Genomic DNA, 16,173 nt, shown 5'->3' on the forward strand with positions numbered 1-16,173 from the left:
TCCTTGCCTGAGGCTAAGCCCTGCCTCCCCAACTGCATAAGGCTAAGCTCTGCTTTTCTTTGTCTAATGCTGAATGTTACACTATCTGAAACCTAGCACCATTTTGCCTTTTCCGGGGCTAAGCTCTGTCCCGATTATATGCAAAACTAAGCTCTGTCTTGTTTACTTATATGACCCATCATCATGGCTATATCCGAAGGCGTCATAATCCGAAGGCATTATCCTCATAGCCTGAAGACACCATCTCATATGACCTGAGGATCTCTCAATATTGCACATCATTATTCAAAGGTATCATAGTCCAAAGGTACCATTTTCATGGCCCGAGAACATCATTTCATGGCCTGTGAATCTCTTATCTCATGATTCATGGCCCATGATGTCATGGTCTAAGGACGTCATCCCCTCTGTCCAAAGACAACCTTCATAATCCAAAGGGAATTTTGCATCATGTTTAAATTCTCGCAGTAATCTATATACTTGCATGCATTGTGTTTTAAAATTTTGCAGGTAATCCAGGAGGTAACCATTCTTCCAACGGGAGCAATTTTCGCTTCGGTTTCCATTCACATCGTACACATTCTACAAATGTTTTAAACATAACAGACTCTCGTCAATTACTCACTTTTCTCTATGGCTATTCATATACCTGCTCTATAACACATCCTTTACGATTCAGATTCAGATTCACATTCATGACACCACAGAAATCCATCTGATACTATTCTTCCCAAAAGAACTTCTCTAAAACGCACGACCATTCCTATATTGATCTCATTCACTGATGGATCCAGAACTACATATGGCCTGATTCCTGTAAAAACAGGGATATGTAGGCATTTTAGAGACCAGGGTGTGGCCTATATTTTCAAAACACCCCATTCGGTCAAAATCGATCATCATTTCTTTACCCGACAACTCTTTCATCATTTTCGGGTAAAGAGGGGCAGTTGTTGATACCCAATATTTCTCTCATATATTTTTAAATGCATATATACTATCAAAATAGTGCACGAACATCAACCAGTATTTTTTCATAATTTTTTATAATTTTTAAAAAGAATTTTAATTAATTTATTCCAGCATTTTATTATCTAAATTATTACTAGTTACAGCACAAATAATTTTATAATGGTTTATTACTTGATATTTTATTATTTATATTCATATTAAGCTTTAATCATTTCATGAATTATATTTGTATCTTTAGGCTATAATTACAATAACTTTGCAATAATAGCCCATATATGCATAATAATGTTATTTACACAAAAAATGGCTTTTTATATTTTTATAATATTAAGTAATTATTTTAAATTATTTTCATGCACAAATGACATTTTATCATTTATAAATTATTTTACAAAATTATTTTATTAAATTAAATGGGTATTTAAAACATAGCCTTTTTTACTTACATTTTTCGGACCTCCCAGCCCAATTACCCTGACCCAATTACCCTACCCCTCCATAACCCGCCCCAGCCTGGAATTGATCCTAGCCGTTGATCTCAGAAGATCAACGGTCCAGGATCTACCTTCCTTTTTTTAATTAACTAAACCTCCTAACCCTACCGTCATTTCCCCAAACTCGCTGCCTTTGAATCCCTTCTTTCCTCTCTTCTCTCTCACCCCCTCTAACCTTAGCCCATCGTCACTGATATCCCCATTGATTCATGAGGTTTTCCTTCGATCTCATGCCTTATCTAGCCTCATCCCTCTACTTGTTACACGATTTCTATGCTGCTTGATGTGAATCTCAAGAGACTCGAACCAAATCTAGTTCAAAGTCTCTCCTTTCTCGATTATTCCATCTATGTTCATTCTGATACCTGTGAGTACGAGTATTGTTCGTATTTTTGAGGAATCAAATCTTTGGTTCAAACCAGATTTGATTCACTTCAGTCTATTTTTATGAATCTAGCTATTTTCTGGTTGAATCCGTTTAGATCTCTTTAAATCTGAAACGATTCTGTGTTTGTTTGGCATTTCTCCCTTAAAATTTTCCGTTTTTAGTATTATTGACCGATTTCATTTATCCTAAAAGCTAGGGTTTTGATTTCTGATAGATTTCTGCAAAAAAAGGTTTTAGCATTTAAATGTTTTCATCTCTGATTTTTCTATTTTACTTTTTCGACTGATTTTTACTTGATTTAATCAAGCTCCATATATATGTCTTTGTATCTCTTAGGGTTTTGATTCTTTGACTATTTATTCTACTGTCTTTTGCCTGTTTACCTTTGATTTTGTTAATTAGGTGTTAATTAATTCTACTTACCTAAATTAGGGTTTGGGAACCAGCTTTCCCTTTAGTACCAGTATTTCTTTATTAAGATTTTACCAGTTCTTACTTTATTTATGTGATTAACTCTCCGTATTACTGGCTTGACTTTGTGTTCTGACTCCTAAAATTGATTTTGGAATTAGTTCTTACCTTATCTAACCTTATACTTAATGTTGATTGATTCCATGTGAGATTTTCCTTAAATTAAGTGGTACTTGCTCGATTCTGTCCTATTAATTGATTCCTGTTAGCCCTAATTGACTGATTAATTGATCTCTTTGATTCTCCTCCTTATTTGGTTTTACTCTATTGTATGCTATAAAAACCCTTCTCTTTTCCCCTTTAGAGAACACAGGAACTCTCCTATTCTCACTACAAAAAACTTAAGCTCTCTCTCTTGCTCTTGTTCTGATTTCTGTATTAAGTGGCTATTATTTGGCCGGCTGAAAGTCAAGGCCAAATTATTCTGGAACTTAACTGCTATGGCATCTTTACTTTCTTTCTTCTCAACTGGTATGCCTTAACCCTTGTTATTCTATTCTGTTATATATGCCTTATTCGGTTAGTCTATTTAAATTTTCAGTCTGCTTCTATTTTCTCTATGACTACATGATCCCACTTAGTGATAATGTTAGACTAAGTTACTTTCAGTTATATGTTCCTTGTGCAATTCAGCTATATGTTCCCTATTCTGACTATTGTTAGATATTATAAGCATGTAATGTGTGGTTAATTATGTATGTTAGTTCATGCATCTTTACTTTATGATTACTTTAAATGCTGGTATGAGTATCTAGTCGGAAAAAATATCAACTTAATTGAACTATATGCTAAAAATGAGTTTGTTTGTTTTCTGGTGCAGTTTTGTTACTGTTTTGTATGTGCTGATTTCTAATTCTGTTCCCCTTTACCCCCTATGCACTAGTTTTCAAACTTTCACTCTTAGTTATTTAGGTTCCTACCACCCCCAGTGTGAGCACTGCCTGGGGTCCTTGAGACTCCTCTGAACACTAACACATTGGGGTTGGTTTTCTAGTCTTTTTCTGAACTATTTCTCTGAGTGTGGTCCTGGTGTGAGCATTGCCCGGGGGTCCCTGAGACCCTTGGGAACTTTGACATGCCAGGAGTCCAATTTTATATGTTATGGATGGATTACCATTATGCTCAAAGTTGCTATGTTTGAAGGCCTGGTTCCTAGGTTCATATTGGGCCTGCTAAGCTCCCTATAGTGTAATAGCTAATGTTATGTAATTTATTCATTCTGGGCTATAATAATCTCTGTAATGAACAGATCTGGGATTTATTAGTAAAAGCTGGGAAGGATTTTTCGTATCTTTGTTTGAAACTCGGGTAGAAATATTGCATATAGGTTTATTGGTTCGATTATGTGAATGTTACTATTTATTTAGAGATCATTCCTATAGGATTTTCTGAGTGCTTTGTTTTGTGTTTCATCCGCATGCTAGAAATTCTGTTTATAGTCCCCTTGCATTAGAAATCATGTCCATATGATCCATGCACATTTTTTTAACTTACATGCATTAATAACCATGTCTATAGGATCCTATCTGTTCGAATAATAACTTTCCTAGCAAATTGTTTAAAATTCTGCCCACATGTGATTAATAGATGACATGCCTATAGGAATAAAGAAGGAATCAATTTCAAAAACCTAGAAATCATGTCTATAGGATTTAAATTAATAGATGCCATGCCTATAGGAATAACGAAGGAATCAGTCCCAACATCTAGAAATCATGTTTATAGGAGCTAACAGATTCTGTAAATTAGAAAGCATGTTTATAGGATCTAAAGAGATAAAAACTTGTTTGTTAAAATCAGTAACTGGTTTATAAATTATAGTCGTTAATTAACAGTTTTAGATACCATACCTATAGGATTCTGCACCGGTCCTCACTTAGGCAAGCTTGTAGGGTAATTAAAAATTCTGGGTTTTAAAAAAAACTGTGATTTCTTGCTGCTTAAAACACGCCCAGATTATGAATATTAACAAAAATCAGTAGGCAAACTGATAGGTACTGTTGCTCGCTTTAATAAAGCTGTTGTATATTCTGTTCATGTTCATCTAGATATCTTGTCTATAGGATCCTAAACTATAAAACTTTGTTTGTTTGAATTGCGTGCGTTAGTTGGCTATTTGTGGAGGTTAACATGAGCCCCTTATTTGCTCCTTACATGGTAGTCCTATCTGAATTTTGTTTGTCGCTTAGTTTTCTCATTTTTAAGCAACATTGGTAAGTCTAGATCCATCTTAAATAGAAGTCTTAAACACCTCCAGAACTATAGGCAAGGGACGGGTAGTGCACGCATAAGGTACGCATTAGAAGCTACTAAAACACTTAGGTAACAACTGAAAGATAGTAATAGGGTAGTAAAGGAGATGATGACATGTGCGCTAATGCTATGCATAACACCCCAATTTGGGAAAAGTTACCAAGTATTGCATGGAAATGATCCAATAGGCTAAAAAACGTAGGAACTCTTTAATTCTTGTTTTAAAGTAATTATTGATTTGTTTTAAATTGTTTAACTTTCCTTTAAGACTAATTCGCTTGACTGATTTTGGCAGGGACCTATCGTGGTAGACCTCGAGGGGTGTCTAACACCTTCCCCTCAAGGTAATTTCAAGCCCTTACTCGATCTCTGATGATGTAAACTGGTTTCATGAGTTATTTATTCTAGGTGCCCTAACGCACCTTAATCCGTTAGGTGGCGACTCTTCAAATCTCTTACCCAATTCTAAAAGGAAAGGAGTTGTCCCACATGTCGAAACCCGGACTCCACGAGGAAAAAAGGGGCGCGACAGGTACTAAAAAATGGAAGAGTAGTGAGAACACAACATTAACCACTAGTTGTCTAAGACAAAAACCCTATCAGACTAGCCTCACGTAGGTACGAAGTAGTAGACTCATCTGCCTCCTAACCTACACCCCTAATACTCGACCTCTACAGTTTCCTATCAAGGGTCATGTCCTCGATCGTCCTCGTACAAACCTTTTCTTCCTCTTTAACATAATACCGACGTCCATCACGAATAGCCTATGCTGCATCGCGAGGATCTCACCCGGAATAACCTTGCAATCCTTGCACATCCTTCTGTTACATCTCCTGAGGTGGAGATACTCAATCTGAGTTTTTGCCACCGCACTTTGGAAAGTAACGAAATGCTCCTTCCTCTTTGGAAACCTAGAGTTCGCAGTCACCAACTCAAAGCCTTAGCGAAATCCAAAAGTGAAGTACCTCCTCCGTTCCTATCCCCAAAACTGTAGCCACCATGTACCTCGCCTTTACCACCTACGGTCGACCCAATATGTCAACTGAAATCCCCCTATAAATAACCTCTCAGCAGGTGAAACATTACGCACAATCTCATCCAACCCCTCCCAGAAGCGCCTTTTAACCTCCTCATCCAAGCTCGCATAATGCGTGTAAGCGCTAACGACGTTGAAGGTGCACTCTCCAACTACCAACTTAATAGTCATTAATCTATCATTCACCCGTCTAACCTCAACCACACACTCTCTAAATTCTATATCCACCAAAATACTTACTCCATTCTTACCTTTCCGGACTTCAGAGTACCAAAGCTTATACCTGTTTGCATCCTTCGCCTTCGATCCTGCCCTTGACTCCTGGACACACGCTATATTGACCTTCATCTTCTGGAGGATATTCACCAACTCTATAGACTTACCCGTCAATGTTCCTATGTTCCATGACCCAATTCTCAACTTATAGGCTCCCTTGTTCCCCTTACCTCTCGTGCCTCCCATCCCACCCCTTGTCCCCTGCCCCCTCCCCGGAACATGACCTTATTCTACCATCCTGGACCACAGCCACTATACCTACGACAGACTAAGGAAAATTACTAACACACAACTAAATTGGCGAAGCTACATACAGAAGAAAAATAACAATTGGAATTAATTAAGAATGATATAAATATAATGTACGTATTTGTAATTGCGTCATTCTTTTACTACTTCGCAAAAAATCATTTACATTGTGTAAATAATAGTATTATTTAGATATGTATACATATACCACGCATAGGCCGAACGAGGCTTTCTAATATCTTGCCCTAAGTGCAGTGAAACTTTAATGATACGGCATAGATCCGTCCTTACTAGGTCTCGATTAATTCGAATTCAACCTGTATAAGGCCTATTAAAGAGGGAAGTTTTTTCTACCAAATTTTTTTTCATACACAATAATCCAACTGAGAACTCTAATCAAGAATAGAAAGATACTATCAATTCCACTATAAGCCTTTGACATAAGGTCTAGTTTTAGTGTGATCCACAGCGCAAGGTGTTAGTACAATTTTGTCCGATAAGAAAAAAGCAAACATTAGCTGATTCACTATACTTTTTGAGTGATTAAACAGTTTCATGCAGGGTGTTATTACTTTGTAACGTCATTTTCAGTTTTGTTTTTTTATTACTTTAAAGCTAATCAAACAACCTGAGATATGATTGGGGTCTACAGAATAAATAAAAAATTAACATTATTTACAGTCAATTTGTGGGGGCTAACCATTTAATTTAATTTCTAATAAAGTTGGAGAAATTTTCTAATATACGTACGCTTTATGGAAGAAACAAACCATGAAGAGACGAAAAAGCATTCTCCTACTAATATACAAAGCTTTTACTTAGATTAGAGCAGGAACTGGGGGAGCCACCTTTATCCAAAGAGTATCACGTGACACTTCTTCGTCGTCGGAAATTATATTATGTGGTTAGGTAATATTTTTAATGCATATATATTACATAAACATGTCTCAATTTCCAGCAGAGAGTATTTTACCCTCTTTAATCAGAGAGTCGGTCTCGAGCATTGGAATTGAATTTTTTTTAATAATGAGCTCTTCCCCTTTAAAGGACTTTAAAGGACTTATACGGTGCGAATCCGAATTAAACAGGTTCGAAATATAAGTACCAAACACTAGCGAGCGAGAAAACCCAAAAAAATAGGGCCAAGTACTACTAATATTTTTGTGGATGTAAATAAAGTAAAGTCAAAATATTCTTCCACCGAAAAAGATGAATGATGACAGTACGTACTATATACACCACCAAAGGACGCGGTGTAGTGGATGAGACTGCTCTTTCTTTAACCAGAGGTCTCGGGTTCGAGCCCTGAGTATGGAAAAATCCTTATTAGGGAGTGTTTCCCCCTGAATAGGGCCTTACGCGACGCGAATCCGGATATAGTAAGGCTCCAATACGGGTACCGAACATCGAGTGGAAAAACAAAAACTAGTACGTACTATATAGATTCAATTATTTGACACATCCATCTTACCATACCAACTTTCACCACTTCAATTTTCTAGATATGGAGAGAGGAGAGCAGTGTCGACGCACTGTTTACACATAATATAGAAAGGGATGTAATTTCTATACATTAGCAATATAACAAAAATTATATAATCATAATTTAACCTACTATATATAGAACATTATTATCTTATTTTCCATGTTACCATATATTAATTTTTTAGTTGTTGTAAAAATTACATATTGTTATAGTTTAACTTGATAGTATAAAAAATTATACATGATCAATGCAAAAAATGTAAACCCTATACTTAATTAATGGTAGATAGAGTGAATCTCTGGTAGCTACGAGTTTAAATGGATCAAGTATTCGGCACGAAACACCTGTATATGCAATATTACTCAAAATTTAACAAATACTAGATTCTAAACCAATAATTTCAGAATTATTACGAGTTTAGTGCTTAAAACTCTAAAAGGTGAAGCAGAAATTTAAATCATGAATCCACCTATGTAATAGTGATGCAGTTTCTCCTACAGGTTCAACTATCCTAGTATTTTCGATATAGAATTTAAATATATATATATATATATGAAAAATTACTAAAAATTTTATGAATATTAAATCTGAACTCATAATTTTAAAAGTACCACGAATTCATCAAATATATATTCGAAAGATGGTAGAAATATATAGTCAAATCCTTACTCCATATCGACATTGAAGATTGAGAAATAGTGTTCACAGAGTTGACTGTTATATTGGCATATTGGCCGACGTAGGTATATATAAAGGCTTGGAATGTTCGTATCTGGAAAAAAAGTTGAGAGTGGGGCCAGAGGAAAATGCAGAGAGAATCCAATAATTTTGTATACAAATTTATTGAAATTACAACAAATAATTGATCTGAATCAATAAATTTTAAAAAATATTATCAATGTTAAAAACCTTCAAAGTTAAAATGGTACTATTTTTTTTTTTGTTTAATTCTCCTCCCTTTTGATTCTCCTTTGATCACCTTTGTTGGAGCTATTGCTCATTTGATGACTCGAACCCACGGCCCTGGGGTTATAGGGGGGGTGATAACCATCTGAGCGATCCCCTCTTGTTTAAAATGGTAGAGTTCAAAATTTGAATTCGCTTTCGAGCCGTGGAATCGAATTAGTGATCAATGTTTGCATTAGAATAGACTGGCTACATTATATCCTATTGGGATGCTACCCTTCCGTGAATTTTGCATAAACACGAAATACTTTGTCTGCCGTGCTGTTGATTAGGGCAATGGGTGGTGCAATTGGCCGTGGGTGGTGTAGTTTGTTGAGGAACATAGTGAGGACCCTTTAAGATTTGCAGAGCTAATATTTTATCAGACACAAATTATCTTCAGCCCTCATTTCTGACTAAATTTGAACACACCAATTTCCCTTATATCTCTTTATAGTCAATTCACGTATTTTCAAATTTATTTTAGGGGATTGATCATTGGTTTGGTCAACTAATTTTTTTTTCCCTACCTAATTTTTCTTTTTTGGTATGGTCCTTTTTAAGTTTAAACATTTCAATGGCAGTATTATATGAGTTATTTAGGACAAAAAAACAAAGAAAAAAAATTGATTGTAATGCACTCTTCTCCCACTAAATTCACTTTGAAGTTGACAACTGATGAGGAAATGGATCGAAAGTGAAGTCAAGTTTTGATTATGATATACTTTTCTTGCAATAAATCCATTTTGAAGTTATTGACAAATTATTTGCTAGGTTAAAAGTAAATTCAAGCCGATATATTGTAAATAAAAGAGACAGAACGATACATTACAACAACAACATATCCAGTATATTTTCTGCCACAGCCGAAATTTCCACCATCGAGACCGTGATAGCGCCTAACATCACACTTGCTAGGCAAACTAACGTTAGAGTTTTATTAACCAATTTCCTTTACGTTTCTGTGATTAAAAGTAAACAAGCTAAAACAAGTAGAAATAAATGCGGAAGTAAGTAAATAGCCTCTTTGATTATATACTATTACCAATACTATTGCTATTATTACCCAGAATTCGGTGTCACAATCCACGAATACACTAAGATTTGCTACAAATATTTGTTCGAAAAAAGATACAACTGTTTATGAAGGGAAGTAAAAACAGTAAATATAGGAGCATAGAAAGGGACGTTAGGGCCTGCGGACGCCAGCAGGACTACCTTGGGTCTCCTAGCTGAAAATATCTGCGCCCGATCTCTCGATCAGCCACTACCTACTCTAAAATCTGCATAGAAAGTGCAGAGTGCAGTATCAGTACAACCGACCCCATGTACTGGTAAGTGCCGAGCCTAACCTCGACGAGGTAGTGACGAGGCTACGGCGGGGCAATTACACTATAACATGCATACAGTGTATAATAAAAGCAGAAAGAAGGACAGGACAAAATAAAGCAGTAACTTGCAAGGAATGAATACAGAACTCAAGTGTCTTATCAGTATCCAGCTATAACCAATCCTTAGGTGAAATGCAAAGCTATCGAATAACTTATATTAATTTATGTGAGTCCACCAAACTATAAAGTACCTGGTCCTCTATGAGACTGATATGTAGAATGAAGTAAAGACTGAATGTAAAGAAGGCAAGAGATTTTCTACGTGGAAAAATCCCACACAAGGGGATAAAAAAAACACGACCTACTCTTGTAGGCTTTTAACTCTACTAACTTGTAATCTACCTATTACAAGCCACTTTGCAAACACCCTGTTGCAAAGACTTCAAACTAACTTGTGATGCAACCACCACAAGCCACTCTATAACTCTCCTAATTACAGAGGATTTAACTTATGACTATTCCTAATCACAACATAAACTCTAAAGTTTACGAATTTGGTTTTTTCCTAAGATAACGCTTCAAAGAAAGTAAACTAGGAATTACAATGTTGAACAATTAACAAGATTACAACTCAACTATGGATGTATATAAAGCTCGTTCAGAAACTGATCCTTAGTGGAGTTATCTTCTTGTTCTTGACACACCAGTGACTTCAATGCCAGATGAATGCTTCTTCTTCTTGAGAGAATATCACTGAATGCACAAGTGATGGTGTATCTTGCACCAGGTTGTTTTATCACAATGGATAGTGATGTCAACTCTTGGTGTACTTCTTCCTAGTGAGAAGTGATTGTTGCACTGTCTGCACAGCCACTTCTGGAAAGTTGGGATCCAACTGGATAGTGGACTTTGTACTTCTGTCAGGACATACAAACGGACCAGGTCCTAGTTGTGTTCCTTTTCTGTAACAGTTGTCAGATGGTCACTTTCTTCTGCTACGATCCAGCTGTACACCTGACTTGTACTTCCGTCAGAGAACCCTAAGGGAGCAGGTCCCTGTTGTGTTCCTCTTTATATTGATTGCATACAGTCACTGACTTGTTTGTGTCGGAGAACCCTAAGGGACCAAATAACCAGGTCCCTATTGTGTTCCTCTCTTTGGTTGTTTGTCCGTTTGCTGAGAAGTTCATATGAAATGTATCATGTGGAACAGATTCTCTATCTGGTTCTTCATAACAAGTTTGTTAGATCATTAAAACATAAGAATCATAAGGCTTAAGACATTGAAAATCCATCAATTTTTCCCTTTTTGATGATGACAAACGTAGGCATGGAAAACATTTGTTTAGATCAGAATTAACCAGATGAGATACCAGTTCCCCCTTAATCTTAGATCTCCTCCCTTGAGAGTTTTATTTCCCTCTCAATCTCAGACTTAAACCATATTACCCCCCTCATAAACCATATTACTCCATGTTACCCCTTCAACCTCTCCTTATCTTCCCCCTTTTGGCATCATTAAAAATAATAAGCATATCGAAGAGCACAAGCACGAAATAAGCATAAAGAAGTCTAACATATCTAGCTCATGCCACATATGTGCACACAATATGACAGAAAAGAGAAGCCATAAGAGTACAGTATTGTACAAGCAAAGAAAGTGGAGCTATTTTATTAATGTTTACATTGGACTGAGCAAGACAGGAGCAGTAATGGTTAAGTTCAACATGCCATCAAAAACAAGTATACAAAGTAAAACAACAGGCACAGGATGTTGGAGCAAAAATAGCTTGAAACTAGGTAGGATCCTAGGGATACTAAAGGAAGGAGGTTTGGAGGAAGAGACAACAATGGTTTTGAGAACCAGGTCCAGTCTAACATTTGCAGCCAGTTGTTCTTCAAGTAATTGAGCCCGAAGTCTCTCGTTTTCCTTTCTCAGTTGGGAAACCTCATCATGTATAGAATCAGGTCCCTTAGCTGCTTGGCTAAGCTGAGTTTCCAGTATGGCATTTCGAGCTCTCAGCCTTCTTATTTCCTCAGAGGCTATATTTTGAGCGTTTATCAGCTGAGAAATGGTCGAGATGCTTCCACCAACTTTTTTTATACATTCACATTCTTCTAGAGTGGTCTTAGAAAAGGTTTGTTTGCGTGTGCCCACTCTAGGATTTCCCAAAGGGACCTTATAGAATCTGAACACTTGAATGAGGAGAAAGCCATAAGGTAACCCATGATTTCCACCCTTAAAATTTGCCACCTTCTGCATATGATCTATCATGATTGCTGGCAAATTGATCGGTACAAACTCATCAAGCGCTTCTATCAGGACCAAATCTAATTTTATAGCAATCAAAAGTCTCTCAGAGCAGGGTAATAGTACTTTATTAACCAGTTCAAAGAGAAGCTAGTACTTAGGAAGCAATACCTTCTTATGAACCTGTTCCCCCTGTTGAATAGCTTGCTCTTTCATGATAGCTCTCCGAAAATTTATTCCACAAACATCCTTAACTGAGGACACACCTTCACACGGAATTCTGAGAATTTTTCCCAATGTTGAAGTGTCAAGTACAATATCCACTCCACTTACAAGCGCACAAATGTGATCCCCCTCAACAGTGAAGAGAGATGCGTAGAAGGTTTGCACTGCATCTTCGTACACCAGAGGCATGCTCCCTTCAAACAGGTGTTCCCATTATTGAAATTCCACAATCTCCAGAATTTGCCTCATGCCTGCCATCTCCGAAATTGCTGGATCAAAAGTTCGACCCCACAACACCTTTTGAGTTTTTAATCTCTGCTACCACAGAACACCATCATAGGTCAAAGACCTTGTTGAACCAGGTTCCTTAATGGTTTCCCCTTTTTGTTTGCTAGTCCCTTCGGCAGACTTTCCTTTCTAACTTGTTGCACCCACAGTATTGTCCTCAGACACGTTTGGCTCAGTTTGACTCCGTTTAGACTTGCTTTTGTACTTCACGGATGACCCTTTCTGTTCTTCAACAGTTTCCTTAATTGTTATAGACTGGTGTACTAAGGCACTAGGTTTCCTAGAAGCATCTTTGTCTGGTTTACTGATACTCCCTTGATGAAATCTTTTGGATTCATTTTCCTCTTTTTCCTCGTCTTGACACTCCTCTTACTTTTCAGCAATGAGGATTCAAAATTCTCTTGCTGTAGTGACCTGGTGATGGGTGATTTAGAGGAAGACTCTAAGAGTTTGGACTGAACAGGAGGTGCAGGAGTGAGCTTGCATGGAAGTGAATTAGGTTCATCAGAAGGTTTTTCTGAGAATATCTCATGAGCCAAGGACTCGAGGAGTGTTGTGGTTCTTACATCTCCTAGGAATGGAATGTCTTCCCCCTTATACTCAGAAGAGAGATATGCTCATTCATTCATCAGACTCTCATCAGCTACAACCATGATGTTATGAGCTGCTTCCTTTTCTGGTGACTCATTGAGAGTCATTGAGTCCAACATGGAGGAGTTCAGGTACTGGTCAGGATCATCTTCTGGGGCTTCTGATACTTGAGGAGTAAGACCTCCTGTGTGGTCTTTGATGAGATCGTAGGATTGACTACACATAAGATTCTCAAAATAGTGGTAAACAGGGTTTATCAAAAATGGAAAAACTGTAGCGGATGAGGAGGAACCAGAAGTGGGTAAGGTGGTAGAAGGCGTGAAATAGTGATGCTCTGGTAATGACTTCAAGGATAATGACGAAGTGGGAGCGGTGTTAATGGCGGGGGAATGTGAAGATTGTTCGATCGCCATTAGATGAGTACTTAGTAGACGAGCAAAGAGAGATGGGGAGAAGATCCTAGCTGTACAGAAGAGATGAAGGTTCATGACTTGCCGTGAGAGAGAAAGAAGGTTTTATTGGAAGAGGGGCTAATGATGAGTAGAGAGCGAAACAAGTTCTGAATAGTCCTGAAAACGGCGGTAGGTTTGCGGAGAAGTGTTACCGAGCAGATGGGATGAAGGGATTTGAAAGACAAGACATGACACACGGACGTTGAAAAGTCGGATAATGTGGCAGTTGTTTTACAAAATGAATTTTTTTTGTTTAGAGAGGGCATGCAGAATTAAGCACATTACTACTAACTTGAGATACAGGAGCCTGATATCAGATCAGTCTTTTGAACACAGTTTTAGCAGCTCCCCTCTCGAAGTTCATAGCGATTCCTTTAGCTTCTATGATCGGCATGCGTGTTTACCTACAACGGTATTGATGTGAGTTAGGCTTGGTCAGAAAATACTTTAGTTATCTTTACCTGACGGTGTCTTAAACAACCAATAGATGGAGGAACCGGTTCGTCATTAGTTTCTTGCAACTCCATCTTCACCTTGATTTATCCAGAATATTCTTTACTTGACGTTTTGATGCAGATATCTGGAGTGTGGTCTTCTGTTCTGCAATGCTTTTCATTGGACCACCCCTTCTTCATATTGACCCTCAGAAGATGATTTTACCCTTCAATATGCTTGAAATTTCTCTTCAGTTGTTGATGAGGTCTTTTCATTTTGCTTCCTTATATCCCAGAGGATAAGGCATGAATCATGATAGGTGCACTTATTTTTCCAATTTGAGACAGAAGTTGATTGCAGAGAGAGATATGGAAGTTAATTTGATTTCCCCATACTTGTGTTCTGCTCATTGACTTTAGCCAGTCTCCTTCATCTTTCTCACTATAACATACTCCATATTTGAAGCCTCATATATTTCCCAGAGACAAGATTGGTTCATCATATTGCTCCTCACTGTTTCTTTCTTGGTAAGGAAGAGTGTCTTGTTGAATACCCCATGAGCATCTTCTACCATTTAGTTCTTTCTTTGTTGGAGACCTTGTGGCCTTGTTATGTGGATTGTACCCCAGAAGGATTCTTTCGCTCGTCCTTTTACATTGAACTTCCCAAGCTAATCCTTCATGTTGTCAAGAACAAGGCATTTTCTTCCAATTTGGCAGCTCCTGGTGAGTTTTGATTTAGGAGGGACCTGGTCCGACACTTATTCTCAAAGTAGAGAGCAGTATTCATTCCTTTTGCCCGGAATTTTTTGGCGATTCCATAGACGATGAGTATGGTCCATGCAACATTTTCAAGTTCCGTTCTTTCTTTCAGCTATGCCATTTTGGTTGTGGAATCCTTGAGAAATTGTGCGTGATCCCTTCTCCCCCTCCTCCATCATTTTTGTGAACTCATGTCTAGGTGACACTTGAGTTTGGCAGACCACGGACCAGGTCCGGCTGAGATAGTTTCTTCGGAGGTGAGAAATTTACATGTACTACTCATTCATCTCATGGTTGTGACTTCACTCATCTCATACTGCCAGCTTGTGGAGAATGATGATTAGCAGGAGTGACTTTTCTTGTTTCCTCTATTCACTGATACTACTTGTCGAGTTATCAGATTAATGACTGCACTTTGTAGGTCATTCACCTAGTGCTCGTTCCTACTCAAGTGCCGAAGGAACCTTTCTGCCTTTTTCATTCACTGAGAATGTACCCTTTACTTTCTTCTCAAAGATACATTCCCTTCCTGCAGGACTTTCAATGAGAGGAAATTCATGATATTTTTTTTAGCTGCGTGCTTTGAGCATCTACTGTCCATAGTCTATCGCAGTCCGCTCCCTCTCACTGCACCCTGCTCATGCACATCAATGGTTAGATTTAGGAACCCAAACTAGTTTGGGTCCCTTGTTACAATAAAAAGGATGAATGAGGGATTTCCTAGTCCACGCAGGCAGCATTCGCTTTTTGCGAGTGGTACCTGGTCCTTTGCTAGTAGTCACTCTATCAGTAAACACTTTATTCTTCTGAGCAGACTGAACCCTGGCCTAGCAATTTTCTTTAAAATGCTCATTGTTTCTGCAGTGGGTACATAGCCAGTTATCAGGTACAGTGACATACTTGTTGTGTGGTTGTAAGGAGTTTTCTCCCTTTGAAACTCGATGCCCTGCTTGTTCCTACCATTGTTGAGATACATGGCAGTGACCGCATCTGAGGACTAGGTCCACTTCAGGGATTTTTCAAGATCATTTCTTACTTTCTCTAACTCAGCTTGGAGTTGTTGATTCCTCTCGAGTTCACTGCAAAGACTGTTTTACAATAGTTAACTCCTTTTCAAGCAAGATGTGAGACTCATTGGCTACTTCCTTCCCTTTCCCAAGACTTACATTCATGTGTTCTCTATTGAGTCCCTCAATGGTTTCCTCTAGATCAGTGCATATCACTAGTAGGTCATCCCTTTCCTCTTCAGTAGATGCGACTTTCTCTTC

The 16,173-nt window shown here is 37.8% G+C and overlaps 1 protein-coding gene across 1 annotated transcript; it reads right to left on the reverse strand.

The window, feature by feature from the left end:
- Nucleotides 1–668: 668 nt before the first annotated feature.
- LOC104210921 (uncharacterized) lies at nt 669–6,077 on the reverse strand. The gene is made up of 3 exons (XM_070148036.1): nt 5,644–6,077; nt 5,369–5,490; nt 669–814 (listed from the first exon to the last, which is right to left on the reverse strand). The coding sequence occupies exons 1-3, from the start codon at nt 6,075–6,077 to the stop codon at nt 669–671; spliced, it is 702 nt and encodes a 233-aa protein (XP_070004137.1).
- Between the last annotated feature and the right edge of the window lie 10,096 nt (nt 6,078–16,173).

The sequence above is a fragment of the Nicotiana sylvestris genome, chromosome 6 (genome assembly GCF_000393655.2).
Source record: "Nicotiana sylvestris chromosome 6, ASM39365v2, whole genome shotgun sequence".
NCBI classification, from domain to species: Eukaryota; Viridiplantae; Streptophyta; class Magnoliopsida; order Solanales; family Solanaceae; genus Nicotiana; species Nicotiana sylvestris.